This window comes from Rhea pennata, chromosome 2, assembly GCF_028389875.1.
Source record: "Rhea pennata isolate bPtePen1 chromosome 2, bPtePen1.pri, whole genome shotgun sequence".
NCBI lineage: Eukaryota > Metazoa > Chordata > Aves > Rheiformes > Rheidae > Rhea > Rhea pennata.
Window position 1 is genome coordinate 109513841 of NC_084664.1, and position 16468 is coordinate 109530308.

Consider the following 16468-nt stretch of genomic DNA (forward strand, 5'->3'; position numbering starts at 1 on the left):
ATGCTCTCCCACCAACATTCCCAATCCTTTCTAGATTTCAGCACGTTCAGTTAAACCATGCACCATACTAGGGCATTCTTTCAGAAGACTTCAAGAGTTAGTTACACATTTCACCAGCCCAGCTACAGAAACAAGTCTCCACATCCAATCTAAGAATCTATATGTCCTTACTAAACACTAGAAACACAGCCATTTTTCAAATATTAATCTTGCCTAACCAGTTACATGCAAGGCATAGTTGCTTAAGTCAGAACTGATGTTCCATCCCTCCCTCCTCCTGAGTTTGTTGAAGATGACAAATTCAGATCTGTCAATCATCTGATATAAAAAAAAACATTTTCTGAGTATAAGCCTTCAGAGAAGTGAAGTGACAAGGAATCACCAAGATGTTACAGACTATGAAAGGTGAAATGCATAAGTATTTTCCTATTCTGAGTGAGCAGAATTGCCTAAGACAGATTATGTTATGCTATCTTCAGAATGAAAGCCAGCAGATAAGCACCAAAATATTAGTGAGAAAAAACACAGGATAAACGTGATGGGTCATTGCAGGTTGTTTGTTTGTTTGACACTTGCTAAGACAGCACTAACATGCAACATCCAAAATTAAACCAGTAGGCTCCCAAGACCTAGTCCCTGATTGTAACATCTCCACTTTAAAAAAAAAAAAAAAAAAAAAAAAAAAAAAAAAAAAAACACAAGAACTTAGACATTCACTGTAAAATCTGTTTGAAATTACGGAATAACAGTCAATTCTCAAGTAGTAGGGCTCAGCAGGATCTGATTGAAAGAAGGGAGAAAGCACAAACATCAATTTCAAGTTTTATTTTGATACTGGTTGAACATAGAACCTCTTCTCACAGTGGCAGCATCTGCAGAGCTGTTACAAAAACATTTCATACTCTAATACACCACAGAGATTCGGAAAAGGAGCAAAAAGCACAGGTTTCCACATTGCTTGAATACTTCATACCAACATTTGGGTATACTGAGTCTTAAATAAGAGATAATTTAGAAATAATCTGATTTTACATATACATTGATCATCTCAGTCTTCATGCACAAATTCATTTTATTTTTCCTTACAGTCCCCAATGTTTTTGGAAACTTTCACCTGCTCTAAACGGTATATTTTCACTTTAAATTACTTGAATAATTACAAAAGTGTGCAAATTGTTTGGAAAGATAGAAACAACACTAACACAATATACAGACAGCTTGGTTTACAGTTAAACACTTACTAAAAGGCAGTTAACATTTTTAATTACACTTTCATTACCTAAAATAAGAGAATAAGTTATATAAAATAGACCATCTCATTTTCAGCCTCTTCCATTTCTGCAGATTTGGTCTTTGAAGCAACACTGCAGTCAAATATTAAGATTATTTTTCTAAGATTGAGACAAGCCCCTTTTAGTTCAATGGCAACTTAATGTGTTTAGTACAAATTATTTCTGTCCCAGATTTTCTATATTTGGCACAGGGATGTTTGATACCCAGGAAAAAAAAAAATAAAGCTGTGGGAGTGAAGACGACAGACAGCATTGCATATCTAAAATTCTTTGAGGGCAACACGAAAAGTAGTCTTTGTTTAAAAACTGAATGCATAAACTTGAATGTTTCTTTTAAGAGCTCATTAGTGTTTTAAGGACAATTTCGATCAAATCTGCAATTCCTTGCACAAACAGACACAAGACTGTTTTATTAGTTTTATTCCCCTACGCATGTTGTCTTCTCAGATATATGCAACTGTTTACACACAAAAATAAGTAGACTCCTTTGAATTACTGAACAAAATTAATTTCAGAACTCGAAATGCTTAGTGGTACAAATGCCATCTGCAGCAGGAAAAGCTTGAAGAAAATTACTTAGTGTTCCCAGTGCTTCTAAATGTGTAACCTTTTTTAATTACGTTTAAAGTTCCCCATAAGTGCATCATGATCTTCATGAACAAATCCAGAAGGCAGAAGTTTCAGTAAACTGCAGTGAGTTGCTTCAATGGTAAGAAAAGTAAAGTTGCAGGAGGGTCTTCAAAACCATCCTTCCTGTAAATTCCTAATCGTTCCGACATAAAAGCAACTCGCTACATTTCATTTAGGCTATTTTGTGGAAGAGCATCTTCCTAAATAATAAATGGAAACTATCTGGCACACAAGGAACCACCAGTGTACTTTCAAGTAGCTCTAAAATCCAAGCCATTACTAAGTCAAAGGAAAAAAAAAAAGTTCTTCAAACATCCAGGAAATTGAATGTGACTTCTAAGCAGCTGTCATTGTTATCAAACTCATGCTGAATAAGAATCTTAAGTGTAGCTTGTACCCTCATCACAATGCTGCTAACAACTTCTGCTGCAAGGGAAGTTAATGCAAGTCTTTTTAAAATTTACCACCTTCTGAATTATGTCAGACACACTTGACATTTTTGAAAACAGTTAATTCCTTAACATAGCAGAAACTGTATTGACACTTATACTGTGCTTTTGGTCTACTTTTACTGAAATCTGGGCATTACACACCACCCATACGTATGTCACAGCTGGATACCAAGTGACGTCACTCTAGTGCAGATCTTCATTAGCTACTTCTGAAAAGCAGACTGCAGATACCATTTCTAGGGTCTCCAACTTTTAGGCATAAAATTGACAAATTAAGACACTATGGAAGCTTGCACAAGACATGACAACTTGAAATCAAATTAAAAATGCAGAAGATACTTTAAAAATGTGGTTACTTTGGAAGACTACACAGTAGATGTTTCATGTAACTTTGTTATTGTTAATAAATTCTAAGCTAATTTGAAAAGTGTCATTTCCAAACAATAGCTGTTTTATGCCTTGAAAATATAAAAGAAATGTCTTCATAGCCTACAGTATTGATGAGAAATTAACACCTGAAATACTCATAAAGCTCAAACATTCACAAACATTTCACCTAGATTTTTGCTAAACCTTGTCTGAAGAGCTTTATTTTCAATGCGTATTAACTGCAACCTTCAGTTTCTGTTTTGATTATGGCATGCTCTTCTTAGGAAAGACTACTAACACAAGAAAGGCTGGCTGTCAATCCTTTCATCCCAAGATACACATTATGAACACTACACAAACATGTAATTCCAGATTTCAGGTCAATAATGTTCTTGGAATGAAAGATGCATGTGTATGTACTTTCAAGCTTGTAAAACAGCATCAAACTAGTTAACCTAGTATTTTCCAGACTCATGCAGATAGTACTTATACCAGCAGAAAAATCTCCAGTGGGAGCATTGTTTATTTTGAACATAACTTTACCCACTGATGAATATTATTTTAACATCTTATTTTGTTTGCAAGAACTATCTGGTACAGTCAGTCTTCCTCAAATAGTGTCAAACAGGAGATAAATGTCAATATGAATGATCTTTTTAACTTGCAGAAAATAATCACAAACCTGTTCTAGGGTCTAAGAAGTGCCAGCTGTCAAAATCCAGCATTTTAAATTTTGTTCCTCTCTCCCTACCTCAGTGCTTCTGTCCAAAGTTTTGGTTTCTTTCTAACTACGCTTATAATAAAAAATTCCTCTTTCATTTTTCCCATCAACTGAAGGAAGGGCTCTGAGGAAACTCCTACTGGGTAAGAAATTGAAACCAAAAGCGCTTCAAGATGATAGGTACAATCATGCTTTTTTTCCTATTTTGTACCCAAAAGCTGCCAAGTTAATATTAGCATTCTCATATCATGATTGCAATGAAGTACTGATAAATCTAGTACCTTTGGATAAGCTCAACATCACAAACAAGTCAGGTATTTAAGATAACCTATGTCTGCAACTAGCAGAGTCCACCAGAATATTCATCTTCCTCCTCCTCAGCATGAGAGCCCACAGTGGCTGGTCCTCTTGCTTTGTCTTGTGCAGCATTTGGTGATTTCTTCTTGATTCCACCTCCTGGGACCACCAAAGTAAGACCTAGTTTGGCATACTAAAAAAAACAAGACAATTTTAACTTCTATACTCACACAGTAGTAAAGTTTACTTGAATTACACTACACAGAATTCACTGGAGTTAACAATACACACATAAAGTGAGTCACATTCAGTACAGAAAACTGACTGAAGATGCTCTCAGAGTATATTTTTCAGGTTTAGAATAAGACTAACATTGCTTCACTTTTCCATCTAATGCTTTGGTAAGTGAGAAATAAGATCTGTCTATTATAAAATTATAGACTACTTTATAAAACAATCTGGCCACATCACAGTTTCAGTTTTTCAAGTTCTATGTAAAAAGCACCTTCAGTGTGTAGCTTGGTGCACACTACCTAGTGATAGTTCATATAAAGAGTCTTACAGATGTTTTACAGTAAAATTAATACCTTTACTATAATGCTAAATTGTAAAGATTGGGTAAAACTAGACAACATATAAAATGTAGATGGCTGGATGTCTCCTTTACTTCATGGCTGCTACTTTCTTCAAATAGAAAAAAAAAATCTTTTACTAATTAGTAAGTAACATTGGTAATTTGTAAGGGAGTAAGTGCTTAAAAACCCCACCCACCAACACTATCCTGTAGACATCACATTCCAACCGTAAAATGATTACACAAGCATACTGGCTATATGGTATTTCTGAGCTAAAGCATTTGCAGTGAAGCGTTCCATCATCAAAAGGAACAAGGCAAAATGGAACTTAATCAATTCTTTACACACTCAGCATATCCACTACAAACTGCTTTTTCATCCAAGTCTTCCACCATCAAAAAGTTGCAACAATGCAAGACTTCACAGCTGCAGGCAGCAAAGTGAAAAATATGAAAAGTTCATGGGCACAAGATAAGAGGAAAGAGTAAGCTGCAAAAAAATACATGAATCTCTCTCTACTTTTTCTTCTGAATAAAAGATTATGAAAAAAAAATACAAGAACTGTCTACTTACATCATTGTCCATGTACTTGAAAAGTGGTAAATTACAAACTTCAGAAACTTGATCCTGATCTTGCTGGTCATACCCTTCTAAAAGTTGCTCTAGTGCAGCACAGTCTTCACTTCCATTAAATCCTGGTATACTTCAGAAAATTCAGAGTTCATTTAAGATATTTCAGACATCCACTCAACACCTAGCTATCTGTCTTTAAATATTGCTCATTAATATCAGAAGAGTAGGCAGCTTGTAAGAATCTGATGACCTGCTCATTCTATTAAACTGTCCAATCACTTTGATTTCCCTAGGTACCTAGAAACTTTAACTTTCCTCAATATTATAATTTTCTACATGCAAATTAATCAGAGTTCTGAGACACAATATTAGCATTTTCAATTTTTGCTGACTAGTCAATAAACTTTTCTTCCACTGTACATACAGAAAAATTTTGTACTGAATTTCTATACAAAATACGTATTGAGCACTTGGAAAATATGATCAAGTTGTTTAAAGATGGATCTTGAACTTATTACTAAAAATAAAGTATGTTTAACTTGAACACATGTTCAAGTCATTTCCCTAAAAATGTAGTATAAGTAAAAATATGTAGTTTCAGTATTTTGTCACTGAAGTTCTAATGAAAGTTGAAATGAAGAAAGTTGCTGGAAAAGCATCTGGAACCATGGTTTAAGTACTAATCCAGATACTGATAGCAGAACACTCTCTTGAATGCACAAAAAGTTATCTTCTTCATTTCAATGTATTCAATTGGACTAGTTCCTGCTTTCTTAATCATTTTTCAGTTCAATCAAGTGTTCAAAGAACACAAAAAAAGGAATGCTTCTCTTCTTCCACCATGACTAAAATCCAAGCACAAGGGTAAGATCTCCTACTTCAGCCCAGCCACAATAATTCACAAGCAAAGATTTTTTTTAAAAAAAATATACTCAGATGAATCTTTTCCTCAATCAAATTACCACACTAGATAGTTTAATTGATTACTCACGGATACCGCTATTGTGTATTTTAAGACTGCAATCCACATTTCTATCCTCAAATCATAATAAAACATAGTAATCACAAGTTAGAATTTCAACTTTTAAAGGGGGTCAACACCTAACATGACAGAAAAAAAAATCTGGAAAAAGTAAACTCAGTTAGCAATTTCCAGAAAGTCCCCCCTTTAATTCTGAACATTTGTTTACAACTGTTAATGCATCTCTGCATCTCTGTTCAGTCTGAAAAATAAACAACTCGAAGACAGAAAACATTGCAGGAAATCAGTAAGGCAAGAACTCCAACCATAATAGTATTCTATTCAGTTCTTAGCAATGAAGAGATTTGAAGAACGTCTATTTTCCCTCTCATTTTACTTGTCACATGTAAGTACCCATTTATAATTAACCTTTTGTTTTAGGTTCATAAAAGTATCATCATAGCAATTAGAGCTAAATCTAAAGACTGAAAAACCATTTCCCAATTGTTACCTACTAGAAAACATTAGAACATAATGTTCTTACTAGAACATTAAGTCAACAGAAGTACAGGCTTAAAACTTATTTCAAGAGAACGCTTCCAGACCTCTTTAATAAGGATAGATCTACATGAATAAACACTCAGCTTAAATTTAGAAGACAGTAAAGCAGATTTACCTATAGCTTTCCCTCACACATCTTTCTGCAGCAACATAATCATTTCTGTGAAGATGAACCAAGACTTGAGCAATAGTCTTCTGGAAAAAAAAACAAAAAAACATCCTCATGATTCTTTAGAGGAACAAACAGTAAATTATAAGGAAGTTGCTGGACTGTTAATATTTAGCATGAAAAGATCAGTAGAGTCTGTAATGATCATACTTAGTGGAACAAGTGGGTCAGAACAATGCAGGAAAAAGGTTGTAAGCCAGATCCCCATCCGGTATTAAAACAGATTAGCTCCTGTAACATTGTGATCAACTGTTGCACCAAGCAAGGCCTATTTTATTTTATGTTTTTCTCTTTCTGTGGTTTGTAAGGCTAAAACCTCACAACTAGCTAAAATTCTTATTCAGAATTCAAAAGCAAGTAATTCTAGTTAGAATGGTGGAAGAAACAACCTCTAGACTAATGCAGACCAGATAATCCTATAAAAAAATACAATCAGAAAATGCTCATGCCTTCTCTTTTTCCTCTTCCTTCCAGTTTCAAGACAAATAAGTTCACCTTCCAAAACAGAAGACCAAATCAGTTTGAAGGCTCATCCATTAACTATTATAGTCCAGTAGTTTTGGCAAGATACTGTTATCTACAGGTTCCCCAGAAAAACTGAAAACACATCACCAGAAAGTGTCACCTAGATTTTTACCTTATAGCATGTTGGATAATTTTCAATTTCCTTATAAATACTTTTTTCCTTTTGCAGAGACAATGCAGCCTCATCTAATCTAAAAAAAAAAACCAGTTACGACAATCAGTACCATGAAATCAGCATAGCGAACCACAAGCTACTAAGTCTTCATAGGTGGTAAAATCCAAGTTATTTAGTTAAACTAATTCACCTGCAAGTTTGCCTCAATAAAAAAAAAAATAAATAAATAAATAAAAAAAAAACAACACAGCTGAAATACACCACAGGTCTTACTGACAGAGTAGATTAAAAAAAAAAAAAAAAAAAACAAACCACACACACACTACCAACAAGTCCTTTTGTATACATGCAAGCCAAAAACGTATCGTATTTATTCACGTGCATTTCATAACAATTCACAAGATGAAAGCTTGTAGAATATCCCCAATAGATTTCTCTATGTCATTAGGTTACTAAAGATTTTGTTTAATATAAGCTATCAATACATCTGATATTCACGAATTATCAAGATAGTCATAGAAACCAGTTTCTAGTTTGAATATCCCTTTTAATCACTGTGTTCCAAACTTTTAGAAATGATTCAGCATACGAACTATAAAGTAGCAAAGCAACCAAATATTTCAGAAGTTCAGAAGATATGCTGACTTGCTCTTTTACTGAAAAGATTTTCAAGTTTCTTTGCAAGTTTCTTTTTTGACTGCAACCATACCATGAAACACAGCTCAGAAAACAGTTAGAAATACAAACTAGGACAATTTCTTAAAGGAGATGTGCAATTCAGTTAAGCAAGTCTATGCTAAACTGAAGGTCAAGTTTTGTGACAGCAACCAACAAGAAATTGCTATTGAGGCTCTAAGTCATACTCTAAGAAGTCTAGAATCAAACTGTAACAGACTTCTTTCCTCAGGTTAGTCCCTTAATTCCCCTATTTTATATTCCCCAGCTATAAAAGACTTTCAAGAACTTACTACAAAGCACAGCTGGATGAAAAAATAATTTCATGAAGTAGTTTAAGAATTAATAAATATTGGGGTATGTCCTTTCTAGATATTCTTCACTAAACACAAAAGTTTTACAGTTTGCACCTTCTGCCATCCCAGAACACAAAACAGGTAATTCCTGGATGAATGTGGTAGTCCAGTATATCCTCCCATAGAAACCGAAATTTAGTATTAGGCACTTCTCAGAAAATAACTTCGAGTAACAGTATACAAACCTAACAGCAGTCAGTGAAATTCACTATTAAATTGTATTTCAAAAAGATAGGTATAAAGCTATACCTGCGTCCTCTGACTAGAAGTCTTGACGCCTTCCCTAGCATTTCTAAAGCTTGCCGTAAACGTTCTTCATTCTAGAGAAGAACAAAAAATTTCATACATTCATATTTCATTTGCATAGGATTAAGACCACTAGATCTTAACCTAAGTATGTTGTCTGTCGCTCAAACAACTTTTCTGCTATAGCTCTCAAACTGAAAGGAAACATGAAGAGTATTGGGGTACAAGTCCCACAGCCAGCTCCCTCCCATACGGATCTAGAAAGCAAAGCAAAAAAAAATTCCCCCCCAAAATGTTACAGCTGTGAGATCTGTTCTACATCTTGGTAAAATCTGCCTGTATGTGTCATTCACATCAAGACATGTACAGCATCCAGACTGACAGTAGATAGGAGAATGTCTCTGTTTAAATTTCCTCTGGACAACACTCCTTCCCTCTCCACACTGTCTGATAAAAGATAGGAAAGCTTACAACATATGAAAATGCAGATTCTAACTGCAAAACTGAGAAAAACATACACAAAGAAAATCAACTCCTCACTTCTATAATTGAAGAAGTCTTCAGCTCCATTACCTGGCCACTGTTGTGAAAGGAATGAAAAAATAATTTAAAATCCGAGCTCAGGTTTTACTTAAACTTACAGCTGATTCTAAACACCAATTCCTTCAAGTCAGTCTACTTTCAGACATTGTAAATTTCTTTGCTTGCAAAATAAGAAACAGTTAAACTTACTTCAAACACTGATGCTGCCTGTTGATAGAGCTGTACAGCCTTCTCTGGGCTCACATTTTCAATTAACCTGTAATGAATATTAATCATTTATCTTTAGATCAAATTAAGATATCTTTACCTAAAAGCATCAACAAGACAGGGATAAAAACAGAGCAATACCAACACCAAGCATGCATTCTAGCCACCAATGACTTACTTTCCAGCCCGTTCCAGTGCAATAGCTGCTGTGTCTGGTGTTCCATTCTCCAGGTACATCATGCTGGCTTTCTCAATCAGCTGAACCGCTTCAGGAAGCCTCTGCATCTCCTGCAAGACAGAGTTGGAAGGACATCACTATCAGGAACTCTGCTTATGTATAATGAACCAAATGAAGGCAAGCTGTAATACTGTATTTATTTAGATGTCTTGACTTGTAAGGAGACAAAATAACAGAACATATATAATCATACAGACATGTAAAAATGTGCCTTCTGCATTACCATGCATTTGTAAAGGGACAAGTCAAGCATTCAGTTCAGCAAACTCCTTATATTCTTTCAATTAAGCATAGAGGTAAGTAACCACACAGGCAGTCACTTACAGTGATACAGTCAGTCCAACTAGTTCTCCCTCTGCAGATTTCAATTAGGCAGTAAATATGTTAATAGTAGTCTAATTAAACAAGCAGCTAGAGCGCATCTAAACAGCAGCCACAGATCTACTGAGCTTCCCCTAGAGCATCAAACACTAGATTATGATTTCAATTTTTATTCACAGATTTGAGGAGCTAGTGGAAGTTGACAAATTCCATAAAAGTGACTTGTAAGTAGCAACCTTAATATGCACTGATTTAAATAAAGCTCAAATTATTTCGCCTAGTAATCTACACAACTACTGAGTAACTAAAGCACACTCAAAAAGATCACTATCAGGATTCTGATAAGCAACCAAATTAGACCAGCAGAGTTAATGATCATAAGGTTTATAACGATCTACTGCATGAAGCTTGGAGATGTCACCAAAACTTTACTGAAAGGTTAGGCAACACCTAACTATATACATGATATCACAGGGTTATTGGATTGTCAAGTTAGTATTTAGCAAATATGCATTTAAGAATTACGTAAAATTCATACTACCCTATGTCAAATATAGGAAAAAAATATTTCTCTCACATGAATAAAATACTTTGACCAAGAATGCAATTTCAACAGCCTATAAAGCAAGTACTGCTGGCACAGACAGGCAAAACAAAATGGTCTTGTCACAGTACAACTTCTAAACATTGCTGGATATACTTTTATTTTAGTGATCCCAACAGAAATAAAAAGATCAACACAATCCTATAACAAAACCTGATTCTCCCAATCCTCTTTTCAGAGCTGCTCTTTTACTGATATTATCAGAAAAAAAAAAAAAACTTAGCATTATGTGGTAAATTGAGAACTAGAATATGACCTTACATCCCTTACTTCGATCTAGCCTGACTTGAGTGCACAATTACTTCCCCCCCCCCCCCATGTAATGCATGAACTTGTGGAAGTTTAAAGTAGAACTACCACCCTTTTGCTACCCTCTGATAAGGTCCTCATCTTTCTTTCTAAAAAAGGAAAGAAAAAAAAAAAAAGAAAGAAATCTTGCAATTATAGTGTAACTTCCCTAAACTAGTGAGGGTTTTCATGGGGACTATGAGTCAAAAGACCACAACTACTTTAACATGCAATTCATTTACATATATTTTGAAATAGTTCAATGCACAATATTCTTCACTGTAAAGAAAGCTTTTTGATAAAAACTAGTCAACAAAAATACCTTTAACATCATGCCAGCTTGTTCATAAGCTCTGTAAAGAGAAAGTTAAGATTTATTTAGACATGGTGTATCTCAATAAGCTGTAGCATGTGTCTTGCTATGCAGCAACCTGCATCAGCTATCACTTTCCTGTTAATACCTGAAGCTTGCACATCCCCAAAACATTAGTATTTGATTTGATGAGACAATACATGAGTAAGACTATCCTTCATCAATGAAGTATTTCAACCGGACTTTACACTCTCCCATGAAAATCTATTCTTACAATCCAATCCACTGGCAACATTTAGATTGTTAGTCACTACTTGCTTGCTTTAAAGAAACATGTAAGTAAAGTCAACAGTAGAAAATTCCAAATACAGTTTATTTAAGAAAAAAATAATTGACATTAAAAGGTGGTGGAAGATGTCAAGATTATCAGTTTCTTCAGATAGCTACTGCAGTTTTTCAGACTTTCCTAGCCCATGCTTTCAGTGAATAGATTTTGAACTAGTGAAACAAGCCAAACCATACCACTTGCTACAGCAAGATCAAAATTATGTATCATGTTCTGGAAAACCAGTTTCAGATCACTCAGTGCATCTGTACTTACTTGGCAGCATGGAAGAGACTAGAAGTAACAGAGTCAAAGTCAAGGACAAAAGCCATAAAAATGTAAATGCAGATTAATAAATTAGGGGAGAAAATATTATACAAGTACTAAGTTCAGAGAGATGAATCTCAAAAAGGCAAATCTAAGTATGCAAACAAAGTTTCAAAAATAAGCAGATCTAAGGATGTCATAAACACAAATGCTGAAGTATAACTGCGTGCACAAAGTCGTAAGAGCCCATTTAAAAGGTGTTCCTGGCTACTAAGTAGAACTACAAACACCATAATAATGCCAGAATTGCAATTAGTTTATGTTTGTAGGCATTCTGAAAAAACATTCATTTCTGCAGCAGCACCTAGACATCTCAAGCACTGGTCAGGACCTTATCACTCCAGGTATTATTCCAAACACCACAAGTTTTCTACAAAAAGTTTTTTTTCAGTTTTCCCACACTGCACACAAGAAGAGTCCTGTAAGAACTTTGTTAGGTTGATGAAATGCGAAAATATATTAAATACATCTTCTACCAACCCCTATTACCCAGTTCTAAGTAGCAACTAGTCATCCTCTTGGAAAAAGGAGTAACAATCAATGAAAAGATACGCTTTATTGTTTTCATGTGCCTCAGCTTCCCGTAAACAGGCTTCCCTTGCCTGGTCAAACTGCTTGGCATTCTTAAAAGCAACAGCTGCAAGAAAGCAAAAAAAAAAAAAAAAAAAAAAGAAGAAGTTCTCAATTACAGCTTGTTATTTTTCTTTTTTTAAGCACTTCTGCTCAAGTATTTAGCCACTCAGAGAAACAGACTCTTTAGATGAGTGGTTACAGTCTAACAACCTCTTCCAAAAAATCCCATGACAGTGTTCCTTGCTTCATTAGTCACTTAGCTACCATTAAAAACATTTGTCAACTGCACTTTGGTACCATACCTCACACACACTGCATTTAGCTGAATACTGGAATATCACTCATTCTACATATTAGTTACAGAATTACAAGAATACATACATATATATATTTAATCATTAAAGGTTATACAAAACTGCTACAGCATTATAGTTTCTAGAATGTAAGAAATGGTGCTTTATTCTGATTTCAAACTGCATGTTAGAAAAGCATGCCATCAACAATACCTACAACACCTGCAACAATACTTGGAACACCTCCCTCAGCTACTTCAGGATGCAAATATGCGCCTCTTATAGAGATTACATGTTCAAGTAGGACTTGATTTTTTTTTTCCTTTTTATTTCAAAATGTTCCAGTGACTTCCAACTGCTATCAATAACTTGCTCTTCCAACTATTTTTTTTTTAATTCAGGCTTAAACAAATAGTAGGAATGCCTAGTGTTACGAGCATTTCTGCTCCCTGCAAAGATAAATTACTATGAACAGAAAGAAGGAAACAGTTTAAAATGGTGGGGAAAAAAAAGAAAACAATACAGAAGAATTTTGTATTTGGTATGACACTTGCAAAAGCAGAGAACAGTTTTACTATGTCTAAAAAACATGGCAGCATCTCTACTTTACTGAGACAGTCTCAGTTGGGTGATGCTTCAAAAGGTGATGAAAAAGCAAAGTTTTAAAAACAGCTAGAATATTTGTTGTTGGATAAGGCATAAGATTTAGGAGTGGATAAGTGAACAAAGGAAAGTTTAGTTTTACAATACATAGTAATATCCATGGTAGACATCACAATAAATTTTTTCCAAGCTTACAACTATTCCATTTCTCCAAGTATAATTTAAAATTTATTTTACAGTGCTACTAAGATTTTGTTTCCCTTTTTTCTTTTAACTTTAGGCTTCATAACAGTTTTACTTACATAATAACAAATTGAAAAGACACAAATTATTTGAGATTAAGATAAAAAAGTATTTTGAAAATCTAAAGCATGTTCCCATATTTACAGCCATCCATACCTGCCTTCCCATATTCCGTAGCTGCACTGTCATAATCTGGTCTCCACTTTAAGAATCCAGTTTTCAGACTAAAATGCAAGAAAAAGACCCATTAAAAACTAGTAATATTTTTATGTTTTACTTTCAAAGAACTTATGCATATTTAAAACTTTAAACAATCTCTGAAAAAGATGAATTAGCCATATGCCAATACGACTGTGGCACTGCAACAAAAATATGTGCAATTTCAAACAATGCCAGCATTAAGCACTGCAGCCATCTCTAATAGTTACCTGCCCTGTCTTAACATGCTCCTACCTCTACTCCGTAGAAGTCCACTTACCTGCTCTCCAATAGTAGGCAGTCAACAAAAGAAGAATACATCCACCTATACCAACCTGGTATTTCAAGATTTCTAATAACAAAATATATTACCAGGGATTGTGGTAAATATCATGAAGGTTTCCAGTGTTCCTCCGGAGTCATTTTTTTGCTTACAAGAATTATCAATCTCCATTCCACATACAAACAAACAAAAGAACTTACCTACCAACACAAAGACAAAGCCTCATATATTGCTCATGGATACATACACAATAGATCATGACACTAAGTGATGCTACATATTTAGCAGGGTAAAAATACACCTATCAAAATAAGGTAAGTCATCAGGCAAGAATGACTTCAATATTACTTCCTCATTAAAATATATTTATATACATACATACATAAAGTTAATAAAATTAAGAGTTCATATCCACATTTGTTGTAGCCAGACACTTCAGATGCAAAACACGCTTATATTTGGAAAAATGGCTGTATACATTCTATATTAGCTTTGCCATTTTCACTGGGGGAAAGCCACTGTACACTGTTTCTAAAGTAAGCCTTTATATTGTGTTATTTTTATCATAGGTAGAGGCACAAATACATTGAACTGAAATACACTCCTCTTTAATCTACATACAACATGTGAGTTAAGAGTATTTGTTTCAAGTGTGTTCCAGGATAAGCTCAAGTGAATTCTGCTGAATGACACTTTCGGTCAGTCAGTTTGAAGATGATGCTCTGGTAAGGGTTTGTTAAGTTGAAGGTTCTCACCACTATGGCACTTTATACTTCTGACTCTTGATTTTTAGGTTGCTTGCAATTACTGTTATTAAAACTACAACATCTGTGAAACAATCAACTCCATTACTACAGTCTGTGAAATTGAAACTTATAAGCAAAATGGCTGTATTCTCTATTAAAATCCACATTCAAAGGTTAGCATAGACAGATGTTAAACTTTCTAAGCACAGATCTCTCTTTTCTCCCATTTGTCTTTTTTCTTAATAACTTTATCAAGGGGGCAGCAGTGACTCCCCGTGACGTCCACCCACTTGTAGAGCAAGGACCCTACACGGTCTTTAAGGACCTGCTCAGGCTCAAGGCCCCCAAGCCCTACGGTCTCCACCACCTCCTAGTCTCGGGACCGCTTTACTCTCAGCATTTGGGACAGCGAAGAGCCTTTCTGCACCCACTCCCGGCGGGCAGGGTGTGCCCCGAAGCGGGACGGGCGCCGAGCAGCCGACGCCAGCCCGGCTCTGCCTCTCGGGCCCCCCATGACGCCGCCATCTCCCCACCGCCTGCCAGGCCCCGCCAGGGGCATTCTGGGAGTTGTAGTCCGTGCGAGATTCCCGCCCCCCAGCAGAGCGCCAGGGAGCACTACAGCTCCCAGGACACCTTGCCCCCCCCCTCCCGCCGCCGCCGGCCAGCGGCGCGGTGAGAGTTACAAGCTGCTGCACTAACGCGGCAGGCAGCAGCCCCACCATTACGCGGCGGCCAGCAACGCACTCCGCGGGGCCCCGCTCGGGCAGCAAACGATACAGCGCCTCCGCGGGGCAGTCGGGCCTGGTAGTCCGGCCATTGAGCTGGCAGCCGCCTCCGTCGCTTGCCAGCTTCTTCTCCCGATCCCTCCGCCCTCTCGCCACTCACTATTTCTCCGCCTTAGCGATGTGCTCCAGCGCCTCGTTTATCTTCTGCGCCGCCATCTCCCCAGCCCTCCGCAGACGGGCGACGTGGGCGCGCGCGCTACGGAACCGCTCCCGCTCGCGCTACGGAACGCCGCGGGGCCCACGGCACAGCGAGGGAGGGGGGGAGGCACGCGAGCTTCCGGGTCCTAACGGCGCCGGCGCGGGGCGGGGCTTAGCGCCCCGGCGGGGCGTTGCTTCAGCGCGGCCGTTACGGCCGTTGCAGCAGCCGCTGCTGCTGCTGCTGCTGCTGCTGCCGCTGCCGCCGCTGCCGCCGCTGCCGCCGCCGCCGCCGCCGCCTCGGGGCGGGGCAGCGTGGCGGAGGTTGTACCGTGGCGGCTGAAGGGGCCGCGTGTTTGCTTCCCAGGTGTCTGCCTGAGGAAACTGCTCCGCCCTTCCCCGGGCGCCCTTATCTGTGGTGTCGCTTGTTGGTGCTTGGGCAGGTGACTGGCTGTCCACTTTGGCGGGAGTGGAGGGCCTGAGGCCGTGTGGTGCCACAGCCCTATTTTAGTGGTGGAGAGCTGGAAGGCGCTTCCGTGCCTCGAGTCTCAAGCCCTGTCATCCCTAAAACCAACAGAAGCTGCTTAGAAAATGTAAGCGAGCACAGGCCCATGCTTCCCAGAGCTTTAAAATGGAATGACCTTCCCTGTCAAACTAGGGCTGGGCTTTCTTGCAGAGATTACAACTCGCCTTCTTACCTCCTTCTTCCACCTAGTATTATTTCTTGGTTGGCCTGTGTGGGAACATGGATTTTTGGTTGTGTTGCAGCCATTTTGCAGGCCACTTGGGTGTAAAAAATGTACAATTCATGGATCAAAATCACAACTTGCCCTGCTCTCTAACAAGTCTCCAGAGGTGTTTTTACTGAGACATTCTCTTCTAGCTAATTTAGTAGCTGTAAAAAGCAGACGCTGTTTCCAGTTAAG

The 16468-nt window shown here is 37.3% G+C and overlaps 1 protein-coding gene across 1 annotated transcript; it reads right to left on the reverse strand.

The window, feature by feature from the left end:
* Positions 1 to 810: 810 nt before the first annotated feature.
* Positions 811 to 15643, reverse strand: NAPG (NSF attachment protein gamma). The gene is made up of 12 exons (XM_062570119.1): positions 15508 to 15643; positions 13552 to 13619; positions 12236 to 12320; positions 11633 to 11650; positions 11041 to 11071; positions 9446 to 9555; positions 9250 to 9316; positions 8521 to 8591; positions 7238 to 7316; positions 6547 to 6626; positions 4910 to 5039; positions 811 to 3954 (listed from the first exon to the last, which is right to left on the reverse strand). Exons 1-12 carry the CDS (start codon positions 15561 to 15563, stop codon positions 3805 to 3807), a joined length of 945 nt encoding a protein of 314 aa, XP_062426103.1. The 5' UTR covers positions 15564 to 15643; the 3' UTR covers positions 811 to 3804.
* Between the last annotated feature and the right edge of the window lie 825 nt (positions 15644 to 16468).